A 25,354-nucleotide genomic window follows, 5' to 3' on the forward strand; every position below is an offset into this window, starting at 1 on the left:
GGAAACTAGCGCATGCACAGGATCAAGTTGGACCAAGATGATGAAACGGTATCACGAGTTTCTGCACAAAAGCTTTTAGGGACGCCAGTGCTTCTTGGGAGATTAGTGTTCTGCTCTTTCTACCATGCACGCACCGGTATATTATATATGCCGCGGGTTTGTTTCCAATATGTCATCGAATTTGTCAGTCCACCTTCATCAACACTTGGAAATAATCCATTTTGGGATATCATCTAACACCATTTTTTTTGTAGGAAGCAGAATCTAACCAGCACAATATGACAAACCCGACAGACCCGTTGTCTGCCCAGATACACGATAAAATGGGAGTAAAAATACAGACAAAAAGACAAATTAACCCTGTCTGGTTCGAACACGTCAACAATTTACCCAGAGCGTGTGTTTACCATATGCATGCGTTTATCATCGATGAACGATATCACATCAAACTGAAATTCTGCTGAAGAATTCTTGTTTAATTCTTATGCAATCGTTAAGGGTATTAATTATGAAAATTTCTATTCATCATCTTCACACATCACATACAGTACTTTTTTTTTTCTTATTAAATGTGTGATATATATATGAATGATGAGTCGAAAAATTCAATTAGTTCAAAGAAAATAAAATCAGAAAAATAAAAAAATAAATAAAAAAGAAAAAAAAGTGTGGTGTATGGGGATGATGAGTAGCAAAACTCATTAATTATTGAAAAATTCTTTTCATCAGCTACTATTCTCCACCCCTCATCCCACACCTTATAAAAAATACCTGAAGTACATTCATACCAATAGCATGCATAAACCTGCTAATTGTATTAGTTAGTGCGAACACTGAAGTTTTCATTTTGATAAATTAAATGAAAGCTCATCAGTTAACTTGTGTAATTATTGCTGCAATCCCCACACCTCTATTTTTGCCCCCCACTTGGGTAGTTTCGCAAAGTTAGTGGACTGCCCTTTTTTATGTTGGGGTTGTTGAACCCCAAATAATTCCAAGTCTTTTTCGATGAATCCTCCCATTATTAATCTTAATTTCTGTGTTTCTTTTATGGATCTTTTCATATACTACTTTATATTTGGTCAAATATTGTTGCTGCAATTAAAGTGAAACAGCTTCATGACGCGCATTTTTTATTAAACTTGGTGATCATATGGTTCGTGAAGCTAGCAAAAGTGACTTTCCTTTTGTCCTCTTACGCAAAAGGAATATATATATATATATATATATATATATATATGTATATGTATAGGTGCTGATCATCAGGAACAGTTTGGATCGATCAGATACTGTTGCTCTTTTTGAATCTGGAAGTGGAGTCGGAGATAATGTTAATCATGCATCTGAGTCATAGCCACCGACCGTTACATATGGAACAAAATATTACTTCTGGATGATGATGCGAAACCCACTAAAAGATGGTTCGATTCTATCTTTCATCAAGTGGCAGTTAGTGTAAAATTAAAAACACTTAGCTGGCTAGCTTAATTTGACCTAATAAACAGTCCGGCCTGATGTGTTTTTTCAATCATTCGGTTAATTACCTGTGCAGACCGTATATAGAAACCTAGCTACGATTCGAATACTAATGAATTTGTATTATATAATGTATTCTCTTTTTAGTAGTACCGTTAATTAATGTTGCTTTATTTTCTTTTATATATATTAACCTTCTTTAATTAGTTCCATTCTTCTTTCGGTTTCAGTATGGTATAATATATCAAACCAGACCATGATACATGCATGTATCGATCTTATATATCACTACATGCAACAGGAAATGCTTTTTGCAAAAAGTCATATTTTCGTTGCAACGAACATATTCATTGCCATGCTCTCGGAATTGCCGCGTTGGTGAATCATCATGTCTATACTAATTTCGTTGAAAATAATGACTTTTAGCAATGATATTAATGTTTGGTTGCAAAAAACATATATTCTCACTCCTATTGTCCATATAGGTGATATATGCAACCATTGTAATTGATCTTTTACCAACGAAATATTTCATTTTACCAACGAATTTCGTTGTTGCAAATGTACATTTGCAACAATTTCTATTCGTCGCAAATGTATTGCAACAATGACTTGCATTTGTTGCAAACGTACTGAAGCAAGGAATTGCATCTGTTGCAAATGTACTACACCAACGAATGCAATTCGTTGGTAATGATATATTTGCAATTAAAAAAAAATTATTTGCAGTGAATGTATGTCGCTACAAATAGTCTTACATATGAGGAAAAAATACAATTCAATTAATGGTTTAACCTATAAAAAGGAGGTTTGTAGGACAGAGAAAGCAACTACATTGAAGTTGCTTTGACAAGCAAAAGTAGAGAGAGAGAGAGATAAGTGGTAACATAATATGAAATTAGGATGAATATACTTGCATGTGAATATATTACAGCTTTCTGTACATTTGCAAACCTATACATTGAGTTCCAAGAAAGTAATGTTCATCCTTTTCCATCTATTTAACTTTTTTATGTAGATTCATATTTACTAACTTTTTTTAAAAAAAGTGTGCAGCACTTGCGTACTCTATGACTATTAACTACAAATATCATTTCTCTTTGCAATTGGTACTCAACTCTCTCTCTCTCTAGGATCTGATCTCTCTCCACTTGGCTGCATGATGATGGCTCATATTGTTTATGTTAAAAGGATAGCTAGCGCAAGGATGGTACTGATTAATTAATAACCTTTTGACTAATTGAGAAATATATTTCACTTGTATTTAACTAGCGTGCATATTGCAAGCCTAGCTAGACCTGTAAGCTGGATGGTTTTTTGCCTTGCACGAGATCATGAATCGCTAATATTCTATATATAATTAGGTAAAATATAGCATTATCCGCCTCATCTCGTTTATATTTGCAAATTCAAGTAATTTTATTTAGTTTATAATTCTATTCTCTTAATACTCCTTTGATTTTTTTTTTTCTTTTGTAAGAATAAGTTATAATAAGTTTCTTATTTGAAATATAATACACAAGTAAATATATGAACTCGAAATTAGAAAAATAAAGCAAATTTTATTACGTGCATGCGCAAACATAAATGAGTAATGCTACATACAATCGTGAAGTATTCAAGCGTCGTACAATCACTTTGAAAGAGTGATGTCCATTATTAAAAAATTAATTTTTTTATCATGTGGATCCCGTATTTATTCACTTTTTTCAAAGTAATTGCACAATACTTGCACTCACGACCGCATTAACTATTATTTCTCAACATAAATACACTCATATAAACACACCAAAACCCATATGGGAATTCCCGTCCTAAGTTCGTCCACATTCGAAAAGTTTCGGATCAGTAGAAGAAAACTAGCTAGACCAATCGACGGATCAGGTGGTAATTATTATTTGATGTTTCATTATATCATTTATATGGCTATATTATATATATATATATCTACTCTATTATAATATGTAGCTATCTAACTGTAAATAGTAACTTTTGTTATTTTTCTGTTAAGTCTATTAAGTCTTATTTTACCAAAAGGCCATTAAAACCGGCCTTGATCATTTGACGTGTAGGCTGATGTAGCTCCCTTGTAGAATTTAATGAAAGATCTTGTTTTACCAAAAGGTTCTTAAGACTCTTGAACATTTGACGTGTAACTCTCTTGTAAAATTTAATGAAAGATCTTGTTTTACCAGAAGGTCTTTAAGACCCTTGAATATTTGACGTGTAGTTCTATTGTAGAATTTAATGAAATATCATGTTTTACTAAAAGACTCTTAATAGCCATGCAGTTAGCTACTTTGTTGAAATTTAATTTTTTTTAATCTTGATTTTTTATTTTTCTTTAACCTTATATATTTTTTTCTCAGACAAATCAGCTACTGATTTGTTCACTTTTATTTATTTATTTAAATCATTATATTAGGAGCACTCTAGAACTAATGCACTCGGGGTTGTTCCCTAGTGGGTGGGTGTGTGTATATATATATATATATATATATATATATATTATAAAGAGATAAACAATATTATATAGTCAATCATACGTACCCCACTTTACATGCAAATTGCAGACGACTCATGAGACTTGTCACATGCATGGGGTTGCAATTGCCCACTTGTCGAGATTCCTTGACAAAATGATATAAATTTACGTATATACACACGCACACAGGTGCCATGGAGTAGTACTGTGGGCGTGGGGATATAACTTATAAAGAGGATATCACTGAAAATCGGAAGCTAGCAGAAAGTAACACGCGCGATATCTTCATTATTAATACATCTAGCGGAAAAAATCTGGATAGTTTAAAGAGTATGTACAAATTCTTTAAAGTTTAAGGTGAAAGAAAAAGAAGAAGGTAATTTATGAATGAAAAGTTTAATTTATCATCTTATTAATTACTTATCATTAATTAATTAACATAAATAATGAACTCATTTCCTTCACCCAGATACTAAATGATGATCAATTTGAAATTTTGAGGCGATCCAATTAATAGATCAATAACTCAATCGAATCATAATATAAGGTCAATACGGAGTACTCATAAATTATATATCTTGATGCCTTGATCGATCTTTCTTGTATATGTTCATAAAACCCATAAATCATGATGCTTAATCCCGTATGTTCATATTTTCTTTCTCTAACTTGGCATTAGTTGTCATTTACTAATTGTATTTAGAATTATGGGTAGATATAATATTTACTAATTATAATATTTAATTATGGATAGATCAAAAGCTTATTACTGGTATGTAGAGCGAGCACAATTATTGTATTTGGCTAAATCAATTATAATGAAGATATAATGGCATAACTCAGATGAAATATATATTTATTTGGTCATTGTGTTTTAAGAATAGAGATTATATCGATAAATAAAATATCAAAATATCTTATAATACTCTTATACATAAATAGATAGTTTCATTTAAATGTAAATTATACTTATGATCTGACAATTAAAAAAGTACTAAATATTAATGATACTTATTCTAAAGATTATTTTTGTTAGAGCATTTCCATCCGCTTTCTCATATGCGGTTCTTTTTTAAATTATAGGAAAAAAGATGAAAAGGGAAGAAAAATGAGTTACATCGGTTTCCTATAGTAACTTTTGATTTTTGAATGTGAGAGGAATATAAGAAATAATATAAAGGGAAGTGAGAGGAAAAAATAATAAACAATGAATATAAAAAAAATATTATTTTAATAGAATATTAAGAAAAGAATAGGGAGTGAGATGTATGAGACTTTTAAAAAATAAGTAAAATTCATGAGAAAATTTTAAGAAGTGTAATTTTTAACTAAATTATAAATAAATTTATAGAAAAACGGATGTGAATGCTCTTATATTTTTAATTGTCACCATTTTCTTAACTGTTAATAAATATATGTTTCTATGACCAGAGATCAGAAGAACTAGCTAGCTATAGGTACGTACTTGTAAGTTATGTGATACCTTAATTTTATTTTATATGAAAGAAAAAGATCTTACAATTTAATACATTATAATAAATCATATTAATTTATAATTTTATTTCTATAAAATTTGGTTGTCATCCAAATATTTATATTTTGTTAATTAGCCTTTTTCCTTTAGGGATAGATTTGTCAACCTGAGCGACAAAACGACCCAGTGGTCCACGTACGAAAGCGACCAGGCTGCTACCTAATAAAGTAGAATAGTACTCCTGAAGTATTTAAATGAAGTAAATGATATTTTAGTCCTAGGGTCCGTAAATTTTGTGTCTTCTCTTAAAAAAATAATTGTAAACTTCAGATCTATATAAAAAAATTATTTTTAAAATATGGACTCTAATTTTTTTTTTAAATAAATGCGAGAGACTTGTACACTTTAAAAATCATGTATATAACTATAGGGAGTAAATCAGTAGTTTATAATTTAACATCAAGATAAAGCCGACAATCAAGTTAAGAAATAAAACCAAAAAAAGATAGGATAAATTGACTCAGACTCCTAAGAGGAAGAGAGACAGACTCCTAGAAGTAAAAGACTCAAGCTTCTAAAAGTAAAAGACTTCACAAGACAAGTTAGACTTCTATATATATGAGGAGATCCCCACAAAATAGATAAACTCTCTACAAACTCTCTACACAGAAGCTCTCTGAGTGTAAACTCCACCACATATAGTGACTCTAAAAAATATTTCTTAAATTCTTTCATTGTATTGTGAGATATGTGAAACTATAAGAGATTATAAAATCATTCATTATAATGAATTTTTTCCCTAAACAACCTATTGACGTAAATATTATACTCAACCACGTAAATTTATGTGTCTCTTTATTTACTTTTATTTATTTATTTATTATTTATCATATAAATAAATACGAGAAGTATCATATTAAAGCCTAAACTACCATCATGAGCTAGGGATAATTCTTTCATTCCTTCCGGTTGTGCAAATTAAATAACATTACTCTTAAATGAAAAGGAGCAAGTTAGAGAATATACGGGAAGTTACATGTATTAACTCATGTATAGTCAAACTTAATGCATGTACGGATGTGCTACGTACGAAGAGATCGATGGACTCATAGAAGGGAAATATTTGGTTTACAAATTAACGCGATTTTTATAAATCTAATTTTTTTATATAATAATAATTAAGTCCGGCCGGTTCTAGTGACCGTGTTACATTAAAAAGAAAGGAATGTACTCTGTTTTACGGTACCGTAGGTTTAAGCCTTTATAAAATAATTGTGTGTGTGTTTTTTTTTTTTTTTTATAGCTTATATCATTTTCGATCCTATATAACCTTTTTAACCTTGAGAAAGCGCAGTATACGCGCGCGAGCCAGACATGATGTTCTTTCAACCTGGTGGCCCTGGCCCCTGATCATGAAGTAGTTGTGTGCTATGTATCTATCAACCTAGCTAGCTAGTATCCCGAGAAGGAAAATGCTAGATCTCCCGCTCGGGGGCTCCCGCTGTATTTCTTCGTGTTTTTTTAAGTTTTTTTTTTTTTTTTTTTTTTTTTTTATATATATATATAAATTTTTTTAACAATTTTAAATATTTTAAAAAAATAAAAAATATTCATAATACTATTAATTCGTGATTAAGGAAGTATTTTTTAATGATTTTTTTTTTATTTTCTGATTAAAGAAGTGTTTTTTTAATGATATTCTAAATTTATTTTATTTTTTAAAAATATTAAAAAATCTATATAAAAAATAACTTAAAAAAAAACACATGTAAAACAACATTACATCCCAACGGGGAGCCCCCAGCGGGGGCTGTAGCATCATCCATCCGGAGAAACTAAAATTAAGAAAGGAAAAAACGTTCCAGAAAAGAACCCAGCAATAACTGGCAAATTGTACAAGAAATAGCAAAATAGTGGAATAAGGTATAATCGGTCCCCTCTCAATCTGCCCAAGGGCCAAGGCAATAAATATTTCACCTAAAACAAGTGATCCTAAGGTGACCCTTCATGTTCCCTTCTTTACGGGTCAGGTTCCCTGCCTTTTCCATGCATTTATAGTCTCATTTAAAATGTCAAAAGTACATTTATTTATTTATCTTTTGAGTCGGAGAGGGAGTAGAATTCATAGCTCCATTTTGAAAGTTTGGATATTATGCCACCAGACTATATGTCTATGGCGTCAAATTGCATGTTTATTTTGGACTAAATCTTTTATTTTTCCGCTTTATTATGTTAAAAAAAATTATATATTAAGAGCATTTTTATTGGTTTGATCAAATTCATTTTTAAAATTTAAATAATATCACACTTTTTTATATTTGTCTATTCTATTTAAATTCAATCTCCACATTGGATTAACCATTTACTCTCTATATAATAATAAAATATTATTAATTTAATAATTTTTTTATTTAATTTATTTGTATCACATTTTATAATTCTATCAATTTAATATTAATAATAATTATATTAAATTAATATTTATTAAATTTATTAAATATTAATATTAATAATTAACTTATCATTATGATTAACTTAATAATTAATATTCTAATTAATATTAACTAATTAATTTATTTTTATCACATTTTATATTTAATAACAATAAATCGAACTAAATTTCTTAATTACAAAAAATACCTACATATTTTGTGAGAGGAGTGAGAATTGAATATTTTAATGTTTGACTAACCTACTGTTCATTTACAAATTTAGAGAATCACTGTAGCAGAAGTCTAAAATTTAATAGAGATGCCAAATTTAATGTGGTGGTTTTTTGGCATATATTGGTTAAAATTTATCTATCATTGAACTTTGGCCAAGTCAATGAGGATATTCTAAAAGGATAATTAGTAACGAAATTTAGGTCATTAATTACGAGCCAATTAGTCAGTACTTCAAGATCATGAAACAATCACGATCAATTCGGCCAAACAATCTAAAATGCATGCATTGATTTAGTACTTCGTGACAGTATCACGAGATTCACATGATGCGTGATTGAGCGGTAATAATAACGTAATATTATACTGGCCTTGAATTCAATTAAAGTAGCTAGCTATGGTAGCTAGGTGTTTTGCGATCAGGAGCTAGCTAGAATCGTGAAATTAATATATATTCTGATCTTTTTATATATATATATATATATAAAGAATTTTCCTCCCATCAAATAGTTGCTTTACGAAATGATCAGATACTCGATCGTGTTGAGATTTGATACGATTTATTACCAATACACAGCGCGCGCGGAGATGATCATGCATCATGATCGTATCCTCGATACAAAAAGATCAATAGGAATTAACATGAGTACTCCTTAATTTTTCCAGTCATGAAATAAATACTACTGGATCATTAAGGAAGCATGCTCCTTTGTCAATAAAAAGACAATCCAACCTAAATTATTGCATGGTCAGCTTTCGAAAATATATGGTCATAACAAGACCAGGTCAAGGTCACATGCAATTAATTGGACATGATGCGCGCGTCGACATTCATGACACTGATTAATATTGTATTATCCAACGTCAGTTATATATTAGCTAGGCTTAGAGAAATTAAAAGGTAACTCTAGAAATTAAACATTATTCAACTCATGTCCAAATTAGTCAAGCCCAAGTACTAAGGGCAACTGTTTTTAATCTCAAATCAAATCCTGATCTCGGCCTTTTTCAATATAAAGATATCATGGTACAGAGAAAATATGCATAAATGTCAACACAATATATATATATATATATAGAATAGTATTATCAAATGAGTCACATCCCATCCCATCTTGTATGTGGTCCGTACCCCTGCATCTTATCCTTTTCATCGTCAACAACTTACCTCTTTTGATTTATTTCTTAATCAACTTATCATTTGCTAATTAGAGATGGAGATCACGAGAAAGAAAAGGAAAAACATAACGTTAACCACTGCATGTATTTTTCCGTCGATGGAAACGAAAAAAGAAAACGTGGGATTATAATTAATAAATGCTCAAAGCTGTAACGACTGGAGTACGGAGCTGGTAGGGTTAACTCATAGACATTGGGCATTCCTGGTTCACTCACTCAAATTTCATCTTTGGACTGCAGTAGTACTAGTGTACTGGTAAGCAGTCATTGTACGTTAATATTGGACTTATTTAATCGGTGCGGTGTCTCATAGTGATTGGTGACAGCTTAGCGGTTGCAATTCTCATAATTAAGAAAATAATAATATTATATTATTGCAGATGAAATTCATTAATTAATTTGGAAATTAGACTTTGTCTCCCGTAATGACGCAGTCTCATCGGACCCGTTTACCTAGCAGACACCATTAATTAAGCAGCAGTAGCAGCGACCCCACATCATTATAATCGGAGGGTGGGGAGTAGTCTGCGTCAGAGTCAAATTAACGGCTACGTGAGCCCGTCTATCACAAGTCGACGAACTACACATAAGGCCTCGAAATATTGAGCCAAAACCAATCACATCCGTATTCAAACCCCAAGACTCGCCTTTTTTTTTTTTCTTTTCCTCCTCGAAAATGTTTCGTCTACTCTTTTGTCTTCCCCAAAAACACGAACTAAACCCCTCTACACACGCGCACGCAAGTCCACACACGTACCGAGCTGCCAGCCGTGAATCGTGATGGGAAAGCCGGACGAAAAGCGAATACAAAACAAAAGCAGGGCGAAGTTGAATAGTTGAAGTCAGTCGAGCGAGTGACCCTCTCTGTCAAACAATAAAAGCTGCTCTCTCTCTCCACCTTCCTCTCTCACTTTCCTTTTTTTTTATAGGTCACAGCTTTCCTTTCCGTATTTGGCCGTTTTTGGTGCAATTTTCTGTGGTCGCCGTCGGTACTGTTTGATTGTTCTGAAAGAAGTCAGGCTTTGGCGACGTGTCACCGACATCTGTATGTCATGCATGAGAGGGTGAAGGGGATCGACACAAGGGAGGCTGTGGTGAATGAAGAGAGAGAGAGAGAGAGAGAGAGAGGGCTTTTCATTTCTATGGCGCGTGGCTACTGGGGTTTTTTCTTGGTCCTAGAAAACCCTAAATCCTTATTTTCCCGGTTTTACACCAAAAGAAAATGAGATCACGGATTGCTAGTCACTTTTGGTTTATTTCCTTAAACGTGTCTCACTACTGCGTCTCAGATCTGACTCAATATATATATATATATATATATATATATTTTTTTTTTTTATCTTCTTTGTGTTTGTATATATTCTGAATCTTTTACTTTTTCGTTTCCACATTTGGGAAGTTTTTATATCTTTACTCATTTCATCGCTTTTGCTTCTTCTCTCTAATTTCTGTTTCTCTGGGACATTGAAATTGACAGAAGAGAGTGAGCACACAGAGGCACTTGGTATAAGTCTATACTATTGCTTTTGCGTGCTCACTTCTCTTTCTGTCAGATTCCAGTGCCGGAGAAGGCCAAAATATTATCATCCCCTCCGTCCTGTCTTTTGTTCCAGAATCTCACTCTAATATTATCTCTGATCTTCTTCTTGGCTTTGTGGGACTTCCAACTTCAAGAGCAGCTCATCAGGAAAATAGGGGATTGAATGGGTGATGAAAAATAGTAACTCGTCGTCTTTTTTCCTTTTTTCAAATTCCACCAATAATTTTATGTGCAATTACATATATTATAGTTTTAATTGTTGTAAGCGTGACTTTTGATGGTGTTTTTCCAACAAGGTAAGGCTGTTTACCGTGCGGATTGGGGCGGTAAACCTTGTTTATATCACGGGACCATTCACGTTATGTAGGAGTAGTATGGTCCTCACAAACCCTCTTTTATCCTTCACCCTTTCCAGCTTCTTGGTTAGAACTATTATCATCTTTGTAGCGCCGTTCCCCTATTTAATTCCTGCGCATGCGTTTTTCACCCGATCGAGATTTGATTCTTATGGGGTTTTTTTTCTCAACTGAACCAAGCCAGAGTTTGGTTGCTCGTTATCTCCTTTCAGATATATATATATTATTGTTCCTATGGGGTTTGAAACCCTATTGTTTTGGCACGAGTACAGAAGGGTTTTCTAGGTCTAAGTGATCTAGCCTAATCTTGTCACTTACATGCCTTACTAATGGGTCTTTGGAGATAATAACTAATCTCGATATGATCTTTGAAACAAGTTTTAGCATTTTTCATCATATGTTCTGATTTGATGGGACATGTTATGCGTAGAACAGATGTAAAACCTTTGGATTAGGTCATGTTAATGAGAATTTTACAGAAGAAGCCGTGTTGTTTCTTTGAGGTTTTGCAGGCCGGCGAGGATATTTAATGGATCCGTCAACTCAAATGTCATCAGATCGAAATCTTTCTCCGAAGAAAACTTGTCAAACAGGTTTTGTCCCGGTGTGTTCCAAGAACCCTATTTTTGTTTCACTTCATGCAGCATCATTTTCATGTATTTTCTACTGCCTTCTAATGGATCGTGTTTGGTTTGCGTCTTTTAAACAATAATTGTTACTTCTTTATAATCTCTAGACTCGCACCTCGCAATTCCAAAGAGAAATAGATGGCTTATTCTTGAACAAATCTTTATTTTCTGTAGTCGTTTGTGAGATCGTTTCCATGTGTGGTTAAATTACTATATTGCATGCTAAATGGAATAAAAAATTCCCACCAAAAATTAAGTCTAATGATAATTTTTCCTTGGGTTTTGTGTTTCCAAGATGCAACTGGATAATTTTCATTAGACTTTCTACAGCATTGAAACAAGATTTGTCTTAGCATTGATGGGAGTACATCTTATAAGAACTGTCTTTATTATATTCGACAACATTCTTATATGCGGTGTCTTTGGTAGGAGTATCTAAATCCCTATACTTAGGGGGAATGCCCACCTCCGACTTTGACTTGGGTCGGAAGTCAAACTTTGCTTCGACTCCAACTCCGAGTCGGAGTTCGAAGCTCGGAATAGAAGATGGGCTTGCCCAGTTGGCCTACTCAAATTGAGCTTGAGCCCACAATCTAATCTGAAACTCAGATTGACCCACACCTGTTTAAAAATATTAGAAAAATAATTAAAAAATCTAAAATACTATAAAAAATAAGTTAAAAAAACTAAAATTTAAATACAATGGTTAAATCAAACTACAAATTGCAAAAAATAAATTTAAATTTACAGAACCAAAATATTACTAATGTCATGATTTCATTGAAATATGACATAGCCACAATCCCCCGCATCATTCTTGATAGTCTATGCATTTGAGTCGATGACTCAATAGTGATTTGGAATTTTTTTGCATGAATTTTTATTGAACAGATGCATTATCTTTTCTTTAGTCATTTAATTATAGATTTCTAAACTATCAGCCAAGTGATATACGATATAACTTTGAGATGGTAGTGTAACATCCATAATTTGAGCAAATAATTTGAAACAATTAACAAACAACCGTCATTTAACATGTTATGAAAATAATCTACAAATTGAAAACACATTGAAAAGGAAAAACATATTTGTCTAGTTGTGTTTGATTTTAAAAATAAATAAAATACAAGAAAAATGAATGCCCGCTTGAGTGTGACTCGAGCAAAAGCTCGATCGAACAATCTGTGTGATGTCACTAGAGCTACACTCGAGCGAAGGCTCGATTGAACAATCTGTACGACGTTTGCTCCAGTCACACTCGAGCGAGGTCTCCATCGAATGAATCTGTGTGATGTTCGCTTGAGTGACACTCGAGCAAACATCACCTAGAACAAAAATACCCAATTTTTCCAAAACCTAAATCCCTCCATTCTTAATTTTAACAGCCTAAAAATTGAAATCATTTAAATGCAATCCACAAATCATTGAAATGAATAACAAATCATACACATTTCACAAAGGGAGGAGGAGGATTGTTTGATCCTTGACATTTCACAAATCACATTTCACTTTTTTACAAATTGAGGGGGAACAACAAATCTATTTGAGTGGAACAACAAATCATTCTTACAATTTTTGATGAACACCCGAAGGTGGCTTGCGGGGCCTCTGGTGATGGTAGATGGCGGTGGAGATGAACTTGTGTGGAGACAAAGGGAGACTAGGGACTGTTGTGCGAAAGTGAGGGGAAAAGAAGGGGGTTTTGCATTTTGGACCCCTTCTTCACGAACGACGTCATTCCGTTACCTGACCAAAACATCCCCTTCTTAAGCGAAACGACGTTGTTCCTCTTGAAATGGAACGATGTTGTATTGATCATATGTTTTTTGAAAAAAATATTGGAATTCGGAGTTGGAGTTCAGAGCCCACATGGGCTCCGACTCTGAACTTCCACTACTGGAGTCGGAATAACTCCGAATCCCGATAACTCTGACTCCGCTTGTTGAAATTAGGCTGGAGTTGGAATCTCATAAATTTTGCCCACCCCTAGCTGTACTGTTGTTCATACATGCATGCTTTGTTTTTAGTGTTTTAATTCTTTAAATTTTGAAATTGAGTTTTAATTAAATATATATGATTTTTCTCTTTAATGTCGAAGTGATAGTGATTCGTTAATATATGGGGTGTCATCCGTTCCATGGAATTCCCCTCAAATGATTAAAAAAAATGTGCACATTACTTCATTACTTTAGTTTATCATTTTTATTTTTTTGCTTTTGGGGTTCTACCTAGAGTTTAATATATTGCTATGCTATATATGTGGGACGTGTTAGCGTCTTCTCTTAGTAAGTTATACTGAATTGATGACTGTTTCATAATCGAGTTCATTATTCCATTTTTTCAAGAATTTAAGCTGATGTACTTTTAAGTCTAGAGCACTACATGCATGCACAATATGCGTGAATCCTTTAACGTTTAGAGTAAACACAAGTATATTTTCCAATTGATTAGTCTATTGAAGCTATTACGTACAAGCCCATCCAGACAGTTTTCTTACAAAATGCTAGTGGTATTGTGTACATCTCCAATACATTTAGCGTACTGGTATTGTTATTATGTTGATGCCTCTTATATCTAAGTCGATAAGTACGTAGTCAAATCCTAATTAAGTTCAGTTTTGGAAAGTTTTCTTACCAGGAGGGGTATTAACATTTCCGGTTGAGGGGTTCGAAGCAAAGCTTGCTTTCAGTATTTAGATACCATCGATCTATTTTTGTTTTTAAATTTCCAAGTGATCGAGAACACATCACCACGCTAGTTATAAATTAGCAGACATCAAGTACAATCCGGTTCATGGCTTGGCAAATCTACAAAATCAGGCAGAAAAGTCTTAATGAGACATGCTAGCTACAGAATCAGTTTTCTAGAAAATTAGTACTATATATGCAAAGTTATACATAGGGTGCACAAATGAACACAAACAGGCACACCAACCTACATTTACAAACGACCGGTGCACAACAACAACAGCAGACACATGATTCACCAAATATTGCAGGAAGCACAATGGGGCACAATGAAAGCAACAGTGAGGCACAAGACCCCAATGCCGTCCATACGAGGCACACATGATAGCAACTAGCCAGCACCAGCCAGCGTCCATTCAAGTAGAAGAGTACAGTAGCTTGAAAGCATCAAGCATAACACTACATGGAACAACCTCTTCCACTACCAAGACAATAGAACACAAACCAAATATTAGGCAAACAATAAGAAAATAGCAACATCATGGTAAATTAGGGCAAATAATAGGTAGTTTAGGGAAAACAAAATTATAAGCCTGAGCAAATTTGCAAGCTAATGACTTGATATGTTAAAAGGTTCTCGGGAAGACCCCCTATCCTCCCTAGCCATTTGCCTGACAAAGAAGATCAAAATCTTTTGGAAGGTAGTAGTTAATTAACTTAGATATAATATTGGAGAAACTAACATCTGTTAACTTGCGTGGTTGGTCCTTTTTCATCCAGAGAATCTATTGCTTCTATATATTTTTTCAAAATATTGAAGACTGTGGCGGTTATCGTTGGTTTGCTGTTGATCATACATTGTAGGCCATTATGCTTTGAGACTAGTGAAAGATTGTGCCGTTGCTTCCAGAAAAAGGGTATTAGAAGAAAACGGTGGTTTTTAAATTATTCAGATGCATTGAACGTGCGAGATGTAGTTATCAGCTTGGATAGTACAATGAGGGCCGGACTTATGTATACATCAGCTTGGAACGTAGTACTGCTGTTTGAACCAGCGGGTTGTGCAAAAGTTATAGAGTACTCTCGGGTTAGCAAGCTTTCCCGAGTAGTCCTTATAGAAAAGATTTACTCGGAGAATCCTGGAAAACCAGTCTATCATGATCATTAACATTAGTGATCGATGTTAGACCTTGTTTGATTGTTTCGTTGCAAAATCTCCCGAATAGGACTTGGTATGGGAGGCAAAGCCCGGCTAGAGCAATTGATTAATGTTAACGTACAATCTAGTATCCAATGTTATCCCAGATAGTCTTTGTTAGTATCTCTATCAAAAGCTCCCACAAGAGGTCACAATTGGTTCCATTAATGTCATACCATTGGAATATATGGTACTCATTGGCAACATTATACTTCATTTTCTTATGAAAAAAACCCAGTTTTAGGATTGTTTTTCATGCCCATGAAAAAACTAGCTAGGAGTTACTGATTAAAAAAAACACGTCTTATTTTCGTAGAAGTTATTAATTATTTTAGCGAGGTAGCTTCTCACCCAATCGGAACAAATTTAGTGGCTTTTATTAGTACACACACATGCCATAGTTGTTTTAATAACATTGTTAGGTTCCAGTCTTTTGAGTTTCTCCGAATCAAGGCCGGCCCATTTCTCTTTAGGTATTCGCATACACGCAGTCCTTATAAGCTACTTTAGCACCACTTTGTGTCAATTCGCTACCCTTTGTTAATGATCGCTTGGGTGATAAAAGGATGGAGACCAAATGGTTGGGACGGCGAAGAGGATTCTTATTTAGCTGAATTCTTCCTACAAATGGCGTAAGTTTGCTAGTCGAACTTTTTGCCATCGCTGTAAGTTTCCTATATTATAATTTTCCCTACAGGCACAATGTGGTCTAATTCTCAAAGATGAGAAGAGATCAAAGTTATGCCTAAATATATTGTCGAAAGCTTGTCTTCTTTAAGCTCTAGTTAGGGTATTCATGATTTGGTCCTTCTCACTTACTGATAGAAAATACAACATTTACCACATTAGGAGAAAAACAAAAAAAAGATGAAATAAGCTTAGTTCTTAATAGTGGAGTTTTACAGTACTCCCCAAGTATTTGATAAAAATACAATGAGCCTACGAGGTGAGCGCCTCCGACAAAGAAAAAGAAGAACAGAATTGTTCAGTGAATTTTCGATAGATCCCGTATGAGCATGGAAATGCTCTTTACATAGTGTTGTCCCGTACGAGGCCTAGCCTAGCCTAGCTAAACAAGAGGAAAATGAAATGCAAAGTTCCAATTCTTATGGGCCGATCCCACTATCTACTACAACCCAAGATAAATAAAACACTAATAACATAACAGGAAAATAAGGGTGGGTTTGAATACATAAAAGCATCTTATCTCATTTCATCATTATAATTTTTTTAAATTCTCGTTCAAAAATATAATAAACAATTCAATTCTTTCAAATTTTAAAATAAAAATAATACTAAAAAATTATATTCTAACAATATTTTATTCAACTTTCAACAAAACATTTCATCTCATCTCATCTGAACTTCTTTGAGCTGTGACAAACCCTTCCTTTTCAAAGTAGACCTCAAGAGGCTGTTGAGCCTTTGGAATCCTAGTGCTTCCACCACACCTTTCAAAGACGAGGATGTTCCTTCCACTAATTTTGGCATACTTCTATCTCTTAGTTCCAACATCAATGATGTACACCTTATTTCCATGCCTTTCCAAGCCCATTAGAAAGTTGTCAGGCTTGGTATCTCAATGTAGAAATGATTTAGGATGAACAAATTCAACACGACTAATAATTTCATCTGCAAGCATAAGATCGCCTTTGAAGGAAGTATCCTACTGCAGAAGTAGAAAAGTTCTTCACAATTGTTAGTCTGAATCTTTGTACATGTAATGCACAAAAGAATTTCGCTCTGGAACATTCAACCTTTACTTTTAGTTTTCCTTAAAATTTGATACATGTACCATGGAGAAAATGCCCCATGGACATGGAGGTTCCTCTCCAACAAATCATCCTTTTCCTACCCAACTAACTATTGCATATGCAGCGTAGCGCTTTTCCTCTTGATATCCTAAAGTTCCCTTTTGGTTGAAAATATAGAATACTGCAAATGAAGAATAAATTGTAGAGTTTGGAAGTGGAGATCTCACCCCTTCCAATACAAACGTGGATCCTCCTTCCTTGATCCAATGCCACTAGATTTGCCCAGGCTAGAAGGGCACATGGCAAACTCGTTGGGTTTATGACTTGTTTGCAACATCTTGTGGAAGGGATCCAAGGCCTAATAAACTTCTTGAAACAAATTCCTTGTGCTAAAGATAAAGTGGCTATTGTTCTTCATAGGCATTGTTCATGGAAGCCTCCACAGAGGCATGTATAGACTCATTAGCTTTATATATTGACAATGACATTCCCCTAGCACCTGTAAGGTTGTAAACCTTGATCTCTTTTTTCTCATTTATTGAATAATAATATGCCTTCAGGAAAAATATATTAGCACCCTATAGGCAAGGGTAGAACATTTGATATGCAATCAACTCGACCAGCTCATGATTAATATTATAGTCAAAATTTCAACCTTTAGTCCCTTTAGAGTTCTTGTAGTCAATCACCCACTCAACAAGATCTAAATCACCAATTTGAGCACAAGTTGAGAGCGAGCTAATCATTATAACTTGGTTCAATTTAGAAATGAAATCCTCCACCATTTACAGAAAATACTCATGGTCACCCTAAGGCAAATGTTCTATACATATGCACACAAACTAATCCTCCTTAGTCTGGCCTGACTGATCATATCCAACTAACAACAAAGTCTAGCAACAAACCACACTTTTATCTAGCACTTTATCAAACACCTTCTGGGCGCTCAAGTTTTTATTACGTTTTGCACCAGAAATTTCGAGTCTTTCATCAAACCCACTCTCCAGATTGATTTCACTCACAGACTCCTAAAGGCCCAAATCCACTGGCACTACAAGATTTTTGTTGTCAATACCACGTAACCCAAGTAAGTGTTAGGGTTCAGAGGGTGGTGCTGGCTTGGATGGATGTTGGGGTATTTGAGTGGTATAGCTAGTTTCTTTGCCATAAGAGAGAGAGGGAGAAAGGTTTTACAAAGTATAGGTTTTACAAACTATAGAGTCCAAATCTTCACTCATGCTCATATTAAGAAAGATATATCCATCTTCAAATGCCCTTGTTTCCGTCAGTGTAACATCATCTTCCAAGAGAAATTTGCCATACATCAATTTTTGTTGCTCTAGTTGATATATATATATATATATATATATATGTCTTCCATATGCATATTCAATGTTCAGCTTCACGTGGTAAATGGTGTATGAAGGTTCAACTAAGATATTTAAATTTTCACCGTTTAAAAACTTTACTGTGAGAACCCTTTCTCTAGGATCTCTATGTATTTTATATGGAGTGTGCGATGATAATTCTGAAAATAGAGTTGAAGTTTTGCATTACTCAATTCAGCAATATCAGGATCAACTCTCTAATACCAATTTGTAACACTCCTTAAGCATTTGATAAAAAGTACAATGAGAATCGTTCATTTCGAGAGGAGCACCTCCAGCATTGAAGAAGAAGAATGAAGAAAATAGAAATAGTCAATGCATTTTCGATAGATCCCTTCTGGGCATTTTACATAGTGATGTCCCGTATTGGGCCTAGCTAAACAAAAGGAAAATTAAATGCAAAGATCCAAATGTTACTTGTCGAGCTCAATATCTGTTACAACCCAAGGTAAAAACACTAATAACATAATAGAAAAATAAATGTTGGCCCATGGCCCATGGCCCATGGCCTTCTCGACTCAGCTCAACTTTTTCTTTGAGCTGAGACATGGAGATTGTTCGTAGATCAGTCTCCTCAAAATTGAGAATGTCATATGCAACATAGATCAGAAGATAAATTTGTTCTCTTATGACATCTTCATTGGAAATTGAAAGATCCTTTTATTGCCATGTTGTTAAGTCAAGAAAAATAGGCTTCAATGACTAGGACATATAAGTATGGCAATAGTGGAATGTTCTGTCTTAAGCCACTGTATTTAAGAAAAAACCATGGAGTTCACCATTGATTGAGATGATTATAGAGGTGCACACCTTAATCCATAATGATATCTTTATAAGGAAATTGATTATTCGCAATATTGCTAGTAAGAATGCTCCCACCTAATTGTATTGTAAGCTAAGTACATATCTAAAGGAATCCTTGTTTCAATTGTAGTTTCTTGATAGTTCTTGGGCGGGTAAGATATTAGCCTCCATCCATTTTGATCTATATAATATTTAAATGGGTGGGGATTATTGATCTTGGGAATTAACATCGCACCATGAGATTTACTGAAGATTCTTCCTATTGAAAACCTTTGAAAAAACAGGTTGTTTGACTAATATAAGGATCTTCTTATATATAACTGTAATAGATTCGACAAATAGTTTGTTTTACACACCAACTTATATATAAGTAGTTGAATTCATTAGTAAGTTGAATTAGAAAATTACAAATTATGACTCGGACCCCGTTTGGATTCAGAGATGAGTTTAGTTGGTTTTAGATGAGTTGAATAAAATATTGTTAAAATATTATTTTTAATATTATTATTGTTTTAAGATTTCAAAAAGTTGAATTATTTATTATATTTTTTGTGGGAATTTGGAGAAATTGTAATCCTAAGATGAGATGAGTTAATGTGAGTTTCGAATTCAAACGGAGCCTCAATCTACACAAATCAACTTGGAGACATGATCCTAAGTATTGAAAATGAGGCCTTAAATAATGTTTATGAGCACTAACCAAATTTAAATTGAATCACTACAAATATTGTGCTGATAGTGCTAAACCAATCAACAACCACTAACCATATTGTGATTTGAAAACCAGCAACAATAGGATTACTTAGCATCTGCTTAGACAACCCATCTTTTAATACTTTTATCTTAAGAGGTGTAATATATATGATGCTATCATGGATGAAGCTTTTTATTATTCATGCTTTACAGTTCTAATGGTTAGGATCACTAACAAACTCTATGTCTTGTAGAACCTGCTAGGGATAACACGACTTAGTAGAAAACCGACCGACACAAAGAGCCTCCGCCATGAAGCCTAACATGTCAGAACATTTTCTTTGAGAAGCAAGATCAACCCTTCTCAATGCACCATTCTAGTACTCATGTAAGATTCCTAGCCCCCATGAATATAAAATTAGGATAATGCTATAGTCACCGTTGTTGAGTCCTGCTTGACGTGTGCGCTTTACTGTAGCATTTCTTTTCTTTTTTTATTCATTTGCTTCTCGTGCCCGTGCCCAGCTCTATTCCCCTCTGCACGCATTTCATTTTCTCCAAACCAGTGCTACCCCAGATTGACTGCCCCCAAACCCAGTACAAGACCAATTCATTGTGAACGATGTGATCCTTTTCCTTTTATGTTTATCCTCCAACCACAACAATGATGAACCACGAGACATAAGCCAAAAGAAACAAACCATAGGACAGCAAGAATGAAAGCAAAAGCACCTGTAAATCGAACAGACTGTAGATGATGGTTAAAATACTAATGAATACAAATCAACAACAACAAAACAAGAAGATAGTCGAAACATGCAGAAAATACAAATTGAAAATAGAAGACTTGAAACCAAAGGCCATCGGCCCTTTTTAAGAGATATTGTGGATATGCTTGTGTCTTTAATTGGAACTAATATTTTATACATTAGTGGATGAATTCTGGTTGACAGGAGAAGAATACGAGAAAATATAAACAAAGTAAAAACAGATGTATTCCTTTTCAAGTCCTAAAGATTTTCATATTTTTCATTAAAAGCTTTGGCTTTCTCTTGGAACTGGACAACATAAAGAACATAGTTTTTAGCATGGTGGTAATGCATTAACGTAATAAATAAATTACGAAGCTTCCTGAGTTGCCCCCATGCGAAGAGGGGTCTCTTGTGCCGGTCGGAGATGGGTCTCTTGTGACGGTCGGGGTTTGGGATCAGTCAATCGGGGGCAGCATTGGTTTCGAGAAAACTAAATGTGTAGAGGGGAATAGAGCTGGGCACGGGCTCGGGCACGGAAGCAAATGAATAAAAAAATAAAAGAAATGTCACAATGGAGTGCACACGTCAAGCAGAACTAAAAAATGGAGTCTAACAACGGTGGCCCTATCGTTTTCCATAAGATTATGTTAGAATTACATGCAAAACAAATAAAGTCAATGATTACGAGATGATATATTTTTATGTAGCTGGAATCAAGAGGTTGTAGATAGGAGAGTAGTATTTCATGTATTTTTTTAATAGGCACCCATGAATATGAGAGTTGTTAATACTTGAATCGATAAGATCATGAAATGACACATACGGAGAAATTAGGTGTGGAAGGAGTTAATATGAATAATATTGAAATGATCTGTGAATAATATTAAAATAGTTTGAGTTAATATGTTTTATGGGGTTTTGAGAAATGAGAGAAAAAGTTAAATAAAACTATTATAAAGTTAAAATATCTTGAAAATATATTTTTTTAATATTATTTTTATTTTGAAATTTAAAAAAATAGATTTTTTTTTTATAGTTTGGAAAAGTTGTAATGATTAGGATAATGATTAGATGAAAAAGTTGAAGATTTGAAATTGAAAATTGTTTGTTTTTGTGGTTTTTGAATATTGAGATGAGATGGGATGAGTTGGGAGGACTTTGCTATCCAAACTAGGCCTTAATCGTTCATTCATACTTCTAGATTGAATCTAAGGCTGCCTATATATATGATGTCGAATTCAGGATATTCTAAAACAAATCAAACCATGCATAGAATCTAGTACTTGATGGATCTCGTCATTTTAGATTGACCAATAGGGGTTTGCAATAAGAATGACATGCATCCCAATTTAGTGCCATGACAAAAGTAGAAAAAAGAAGAATGTGTCCATTTGGTTATTATGCTTATTCACAAACACAAAAGTTCTTGAATTTAGATATTGTTGCAAGTTGTGTGCATGTGCTGTGTGTGGTCTCACTATTATGAAATGATCTTGATATCTGATACCGCGTGTTTGAAATACTAGGTTTTTTCAGATGATAAATTGTGTTTTCACCTTTTCTGTTAGTGTATATATACATGCGCATGTGTGCATTGATTTGTTCAACAAATGTGGATTCTTATAAATGAAGAGATTTCTTGCTGAAATTAGTGTATACATTTTATAAAGGTAGAAACTTGGAAGTGAAATGGATATAGAAAAAACTTAGGAATTTTTGTATAACTTGTGCAGAGTAGTCCATACAAGGAGGTGCACTTTGAGTAATTTAATTAAAAATTGGCCCCTCAAGGCACGGTTGTGTTGTGCAGTGTCAATGGTATATTTGCCAATAAAGGCATATTCCCCACTTTAGTTTTGTATTATGGATAGCGTGTACAGCTCAAGTTTAATTGAGCTCTTTGAAAAGGTGTAGTTTCTTGCAACTTTTATTTTAAATGAATAAGTTTTCATTAAAATACAAAGTAGATTAATACTAATGGAGGGGGTGGGGAGCACCAATACTTTGAAACACTGATGACAGCTTGCTTATTGTGTAGTTGAAAAGGAAAAGTGGAATCTTTTCTCTGTTTGTTTGTTTATCCTTATAGATGTCATTACAAAGAACGTTAATCATGCCTTACTTTTGTTTATTTTAATTTGATTTTCTTCTTTTGGCAATAATAGCACATTTTGATGTTTTTATATATGATGAATGTAGAATTTTGATCTGGTAAGGTAAACGATATATATATAGTGCAAAGGTTATCAAGAATGTTATGACATTTGAACTATAAATTCTGGGTTCTATATTCCATGGAAAACATATCCATGCAAGAAAAAGATCCTAACAAGTAAGTTTTAATCAATATCAGTGCTTTCTCCTAGATTCAAAAAATTCTTCTACTTGGTTTTTGTAATTTCGAAAACCAGAAATTCTAGTACTATTCTTATTTCCCAGTTGAGAATTTGATAGTACGTTTCCAACATCTAAGAGTGAAAAGGTTGGGGCATTTATTGGCAGTAGGAATCTACAAAGATGATCTTCATACCACCTTTTGATCATGAGTATAAGTGGATTTCACAGGGGAAGACCGTACGTACCTTGAAATGTAGATCATAGAACCCCAATTGATCCGGAAAGAAAGGGGCACCCATAGTGGACGCCTCTTCACCTTCTCTTGAGGGTTATGAAGCTTCATGAGGCTTGATGACTGGCCCTTAATGGCCAGCCAGAGGGTTACACTAGAGTGGCTATTCACTCCTCTCTTTGGATGAGCTACTTGGATCAACACGCTCGCTCTCTCTCTCTCTCTCTCTCTCTCTAGTCACAGCACTTAGGTTGTAGAACATGTGAGTGTTGCTCTAGTATTACCACGTAGCACGCTCCACTATTGATACGGAAGATCGTGGACAAACAACGATGCTAAAAAATCCATAGAACAACTGCATTAGATCTATGATTTATCAAGGAGGTAATATCGCTTCTGTTACGTATTCTGATTTAGTATTTCTAACAAATCCACCATAAGATCTATATTGGGGGCGGCTTTGCTTTCATCATGAAGTATGACTACAGCTTGCAAGGCAGATCTAATTACATCTATAGCAATAGGTACTATTGATTGTGTTTTGTATTGCATCATGAAACATTTCTATACTCTTTTAAGTATATCACGATACAATTTCGTGATTGCATGCAGTTGGTTCATGAGATCGAAGCTTTTTACTAGATCAGTACTCTTGTGTGCCTAATTTATGGTTAAGGGCGACATGACATCGTGGCTTTTGCTAAGATATAACTCGTATGAACGAAACTGGAAGTAATACCTATCATACATTCTATTTGGCATTGCTAATTAATGCTTGTTCTTGATTCATAACAATTTTATATTTTCCCCTCTTTTCTATTGTAATGATCACAGGTTTTGAGAAAAACCTGCATGCAATGAGCGACAAATACCTGGATGAGGGTAGCATGCATGTGTGCGGATCGAGGTGTTTAATTGATGGTTTGAGGTATGTAAGAGTTCTGATTCAGGAATATTAATAATATAAAGGGGAGATTTTATTTTTTGCTACATGTCATGTATGCTATATAATATTGTTTTCATGGATTTTATGTAATAATGTCGATCGGCCAGTCTCAGTTTCCACATATATGGGTCCTAACTGGGGCAACTCATCCTCTTTCAGGTAACGAGAGAAAGCACATGAATAAGGGTTTGGAAGACAATGGAATTTCTTTTAATTTCTAAGCGCAAAAAGATATTTTTGCTTGTGATGGTATTTAATTTATTGCGTTCATGATTGTTATCCGTTTCTATTCTTGCTTTGTTTGTCTCGCTTCCACTAAAGATCATGTGAATTGCCTTGTAGGAAGAAACAAGCGGTATGGTGCATGGTTAATGTCTTTCTGATTATGAAAAAGCGGCGGGCAGGAAATTATGTGAAAATTGTTGTAAATGCGTACATAAACTTTGTGGGTAATCATATTGCATGTTTATTCTCATGTGCCTATAAAAGTATGGTTAGAAAAGGTTGTACGTGTCGAGTACTACCATTTGCAACAACCAAGAAATTCGAGGTAAATGATGTTGAGATTTTTAAAAGCTAGTTTTATGTATCACAATCTTTAAATTTTCTTGTTACTTCTTTTTAATTTTACAATACAATTTCAGCAGTCAACTTTAGCTAATTGCTGTATTTTATATATATATATATATATATATATTTGACAAGGTATTTACGTAACATTTCTCTACTTTAGTAAGTTACTCTATGTGATATTGTATGGA

The 25,354-nt window shown here is 33.8% G+C and overlaps 1 protein-coding gene across 8 annotated transcripts; it reads left to right on the forward strand.

Annotated features, from left to right (window-relative positions):
- The first annotated feature begins 1,208 nt into the window (after nucleotides 1-1,208).
- LOC121259389 lies at nucleotides 1,209-25,241 on the forward strand. Of its 8 annotated transcripts, none has more exons than XR_005939579.1 (4): nucleotides 1,209-1,240; nucleotides 11,386-11,777; nucleotides 24,482-24,575; nucleotides 24,936-25,241. XR_005939579.1 is itself a non-coding variant. In XM_041160957.1 (3 exons), exons 1-3 carry the CDS (start codon nucleotides 24,364-24,366, stop codon nucleotides 25,171-25,173), a joined length of 348 nt encoding a protein of 115 aa, XP_041016891.1. In that variant the 5' UTR covers nucleotides 24,093-24,363; the 3' UTR covers nucleotides 25,174-25,241. The 8 variants fall into 8 exon arrangements, 1 of the variants encoding a protein (XP_041016891.1); XR_005939580.1 differs by lacking the exon at nucleotides 1,209-1,240 and adding an exon at nucleotides 9,957-10,997 and having other exon boundaries at nucleotides 11,686-11,777; XR_005939582.1 differs by lacking the exons at nucleotides 1,209-1,240; nucleotides 11,386-11,777 and adding exons at nucleotides 24,111-24,171; nucleotides 24,260-24,379.
- Nucleotides 25,242-25,354: the final 113 nt, after the last annotated feature.

Source organism: Juglans microcarpa x Juglans regia, chromosome 4D (genome assembly GCF_004785595.1).
Source record: "Juglans microcarpa x Juglans regia isolate MS1-56 chromosome 4D, Jm3101_v1.0, whole genome shotgun sequence".
Classification (NCBI taxonomy): Eukaryota; Viridiplantae; Streptophyta; class Magnoliopsida; order Fagales; family Juglandaceae; genus Juglans; species Juglans microcarpa x Juglans regia.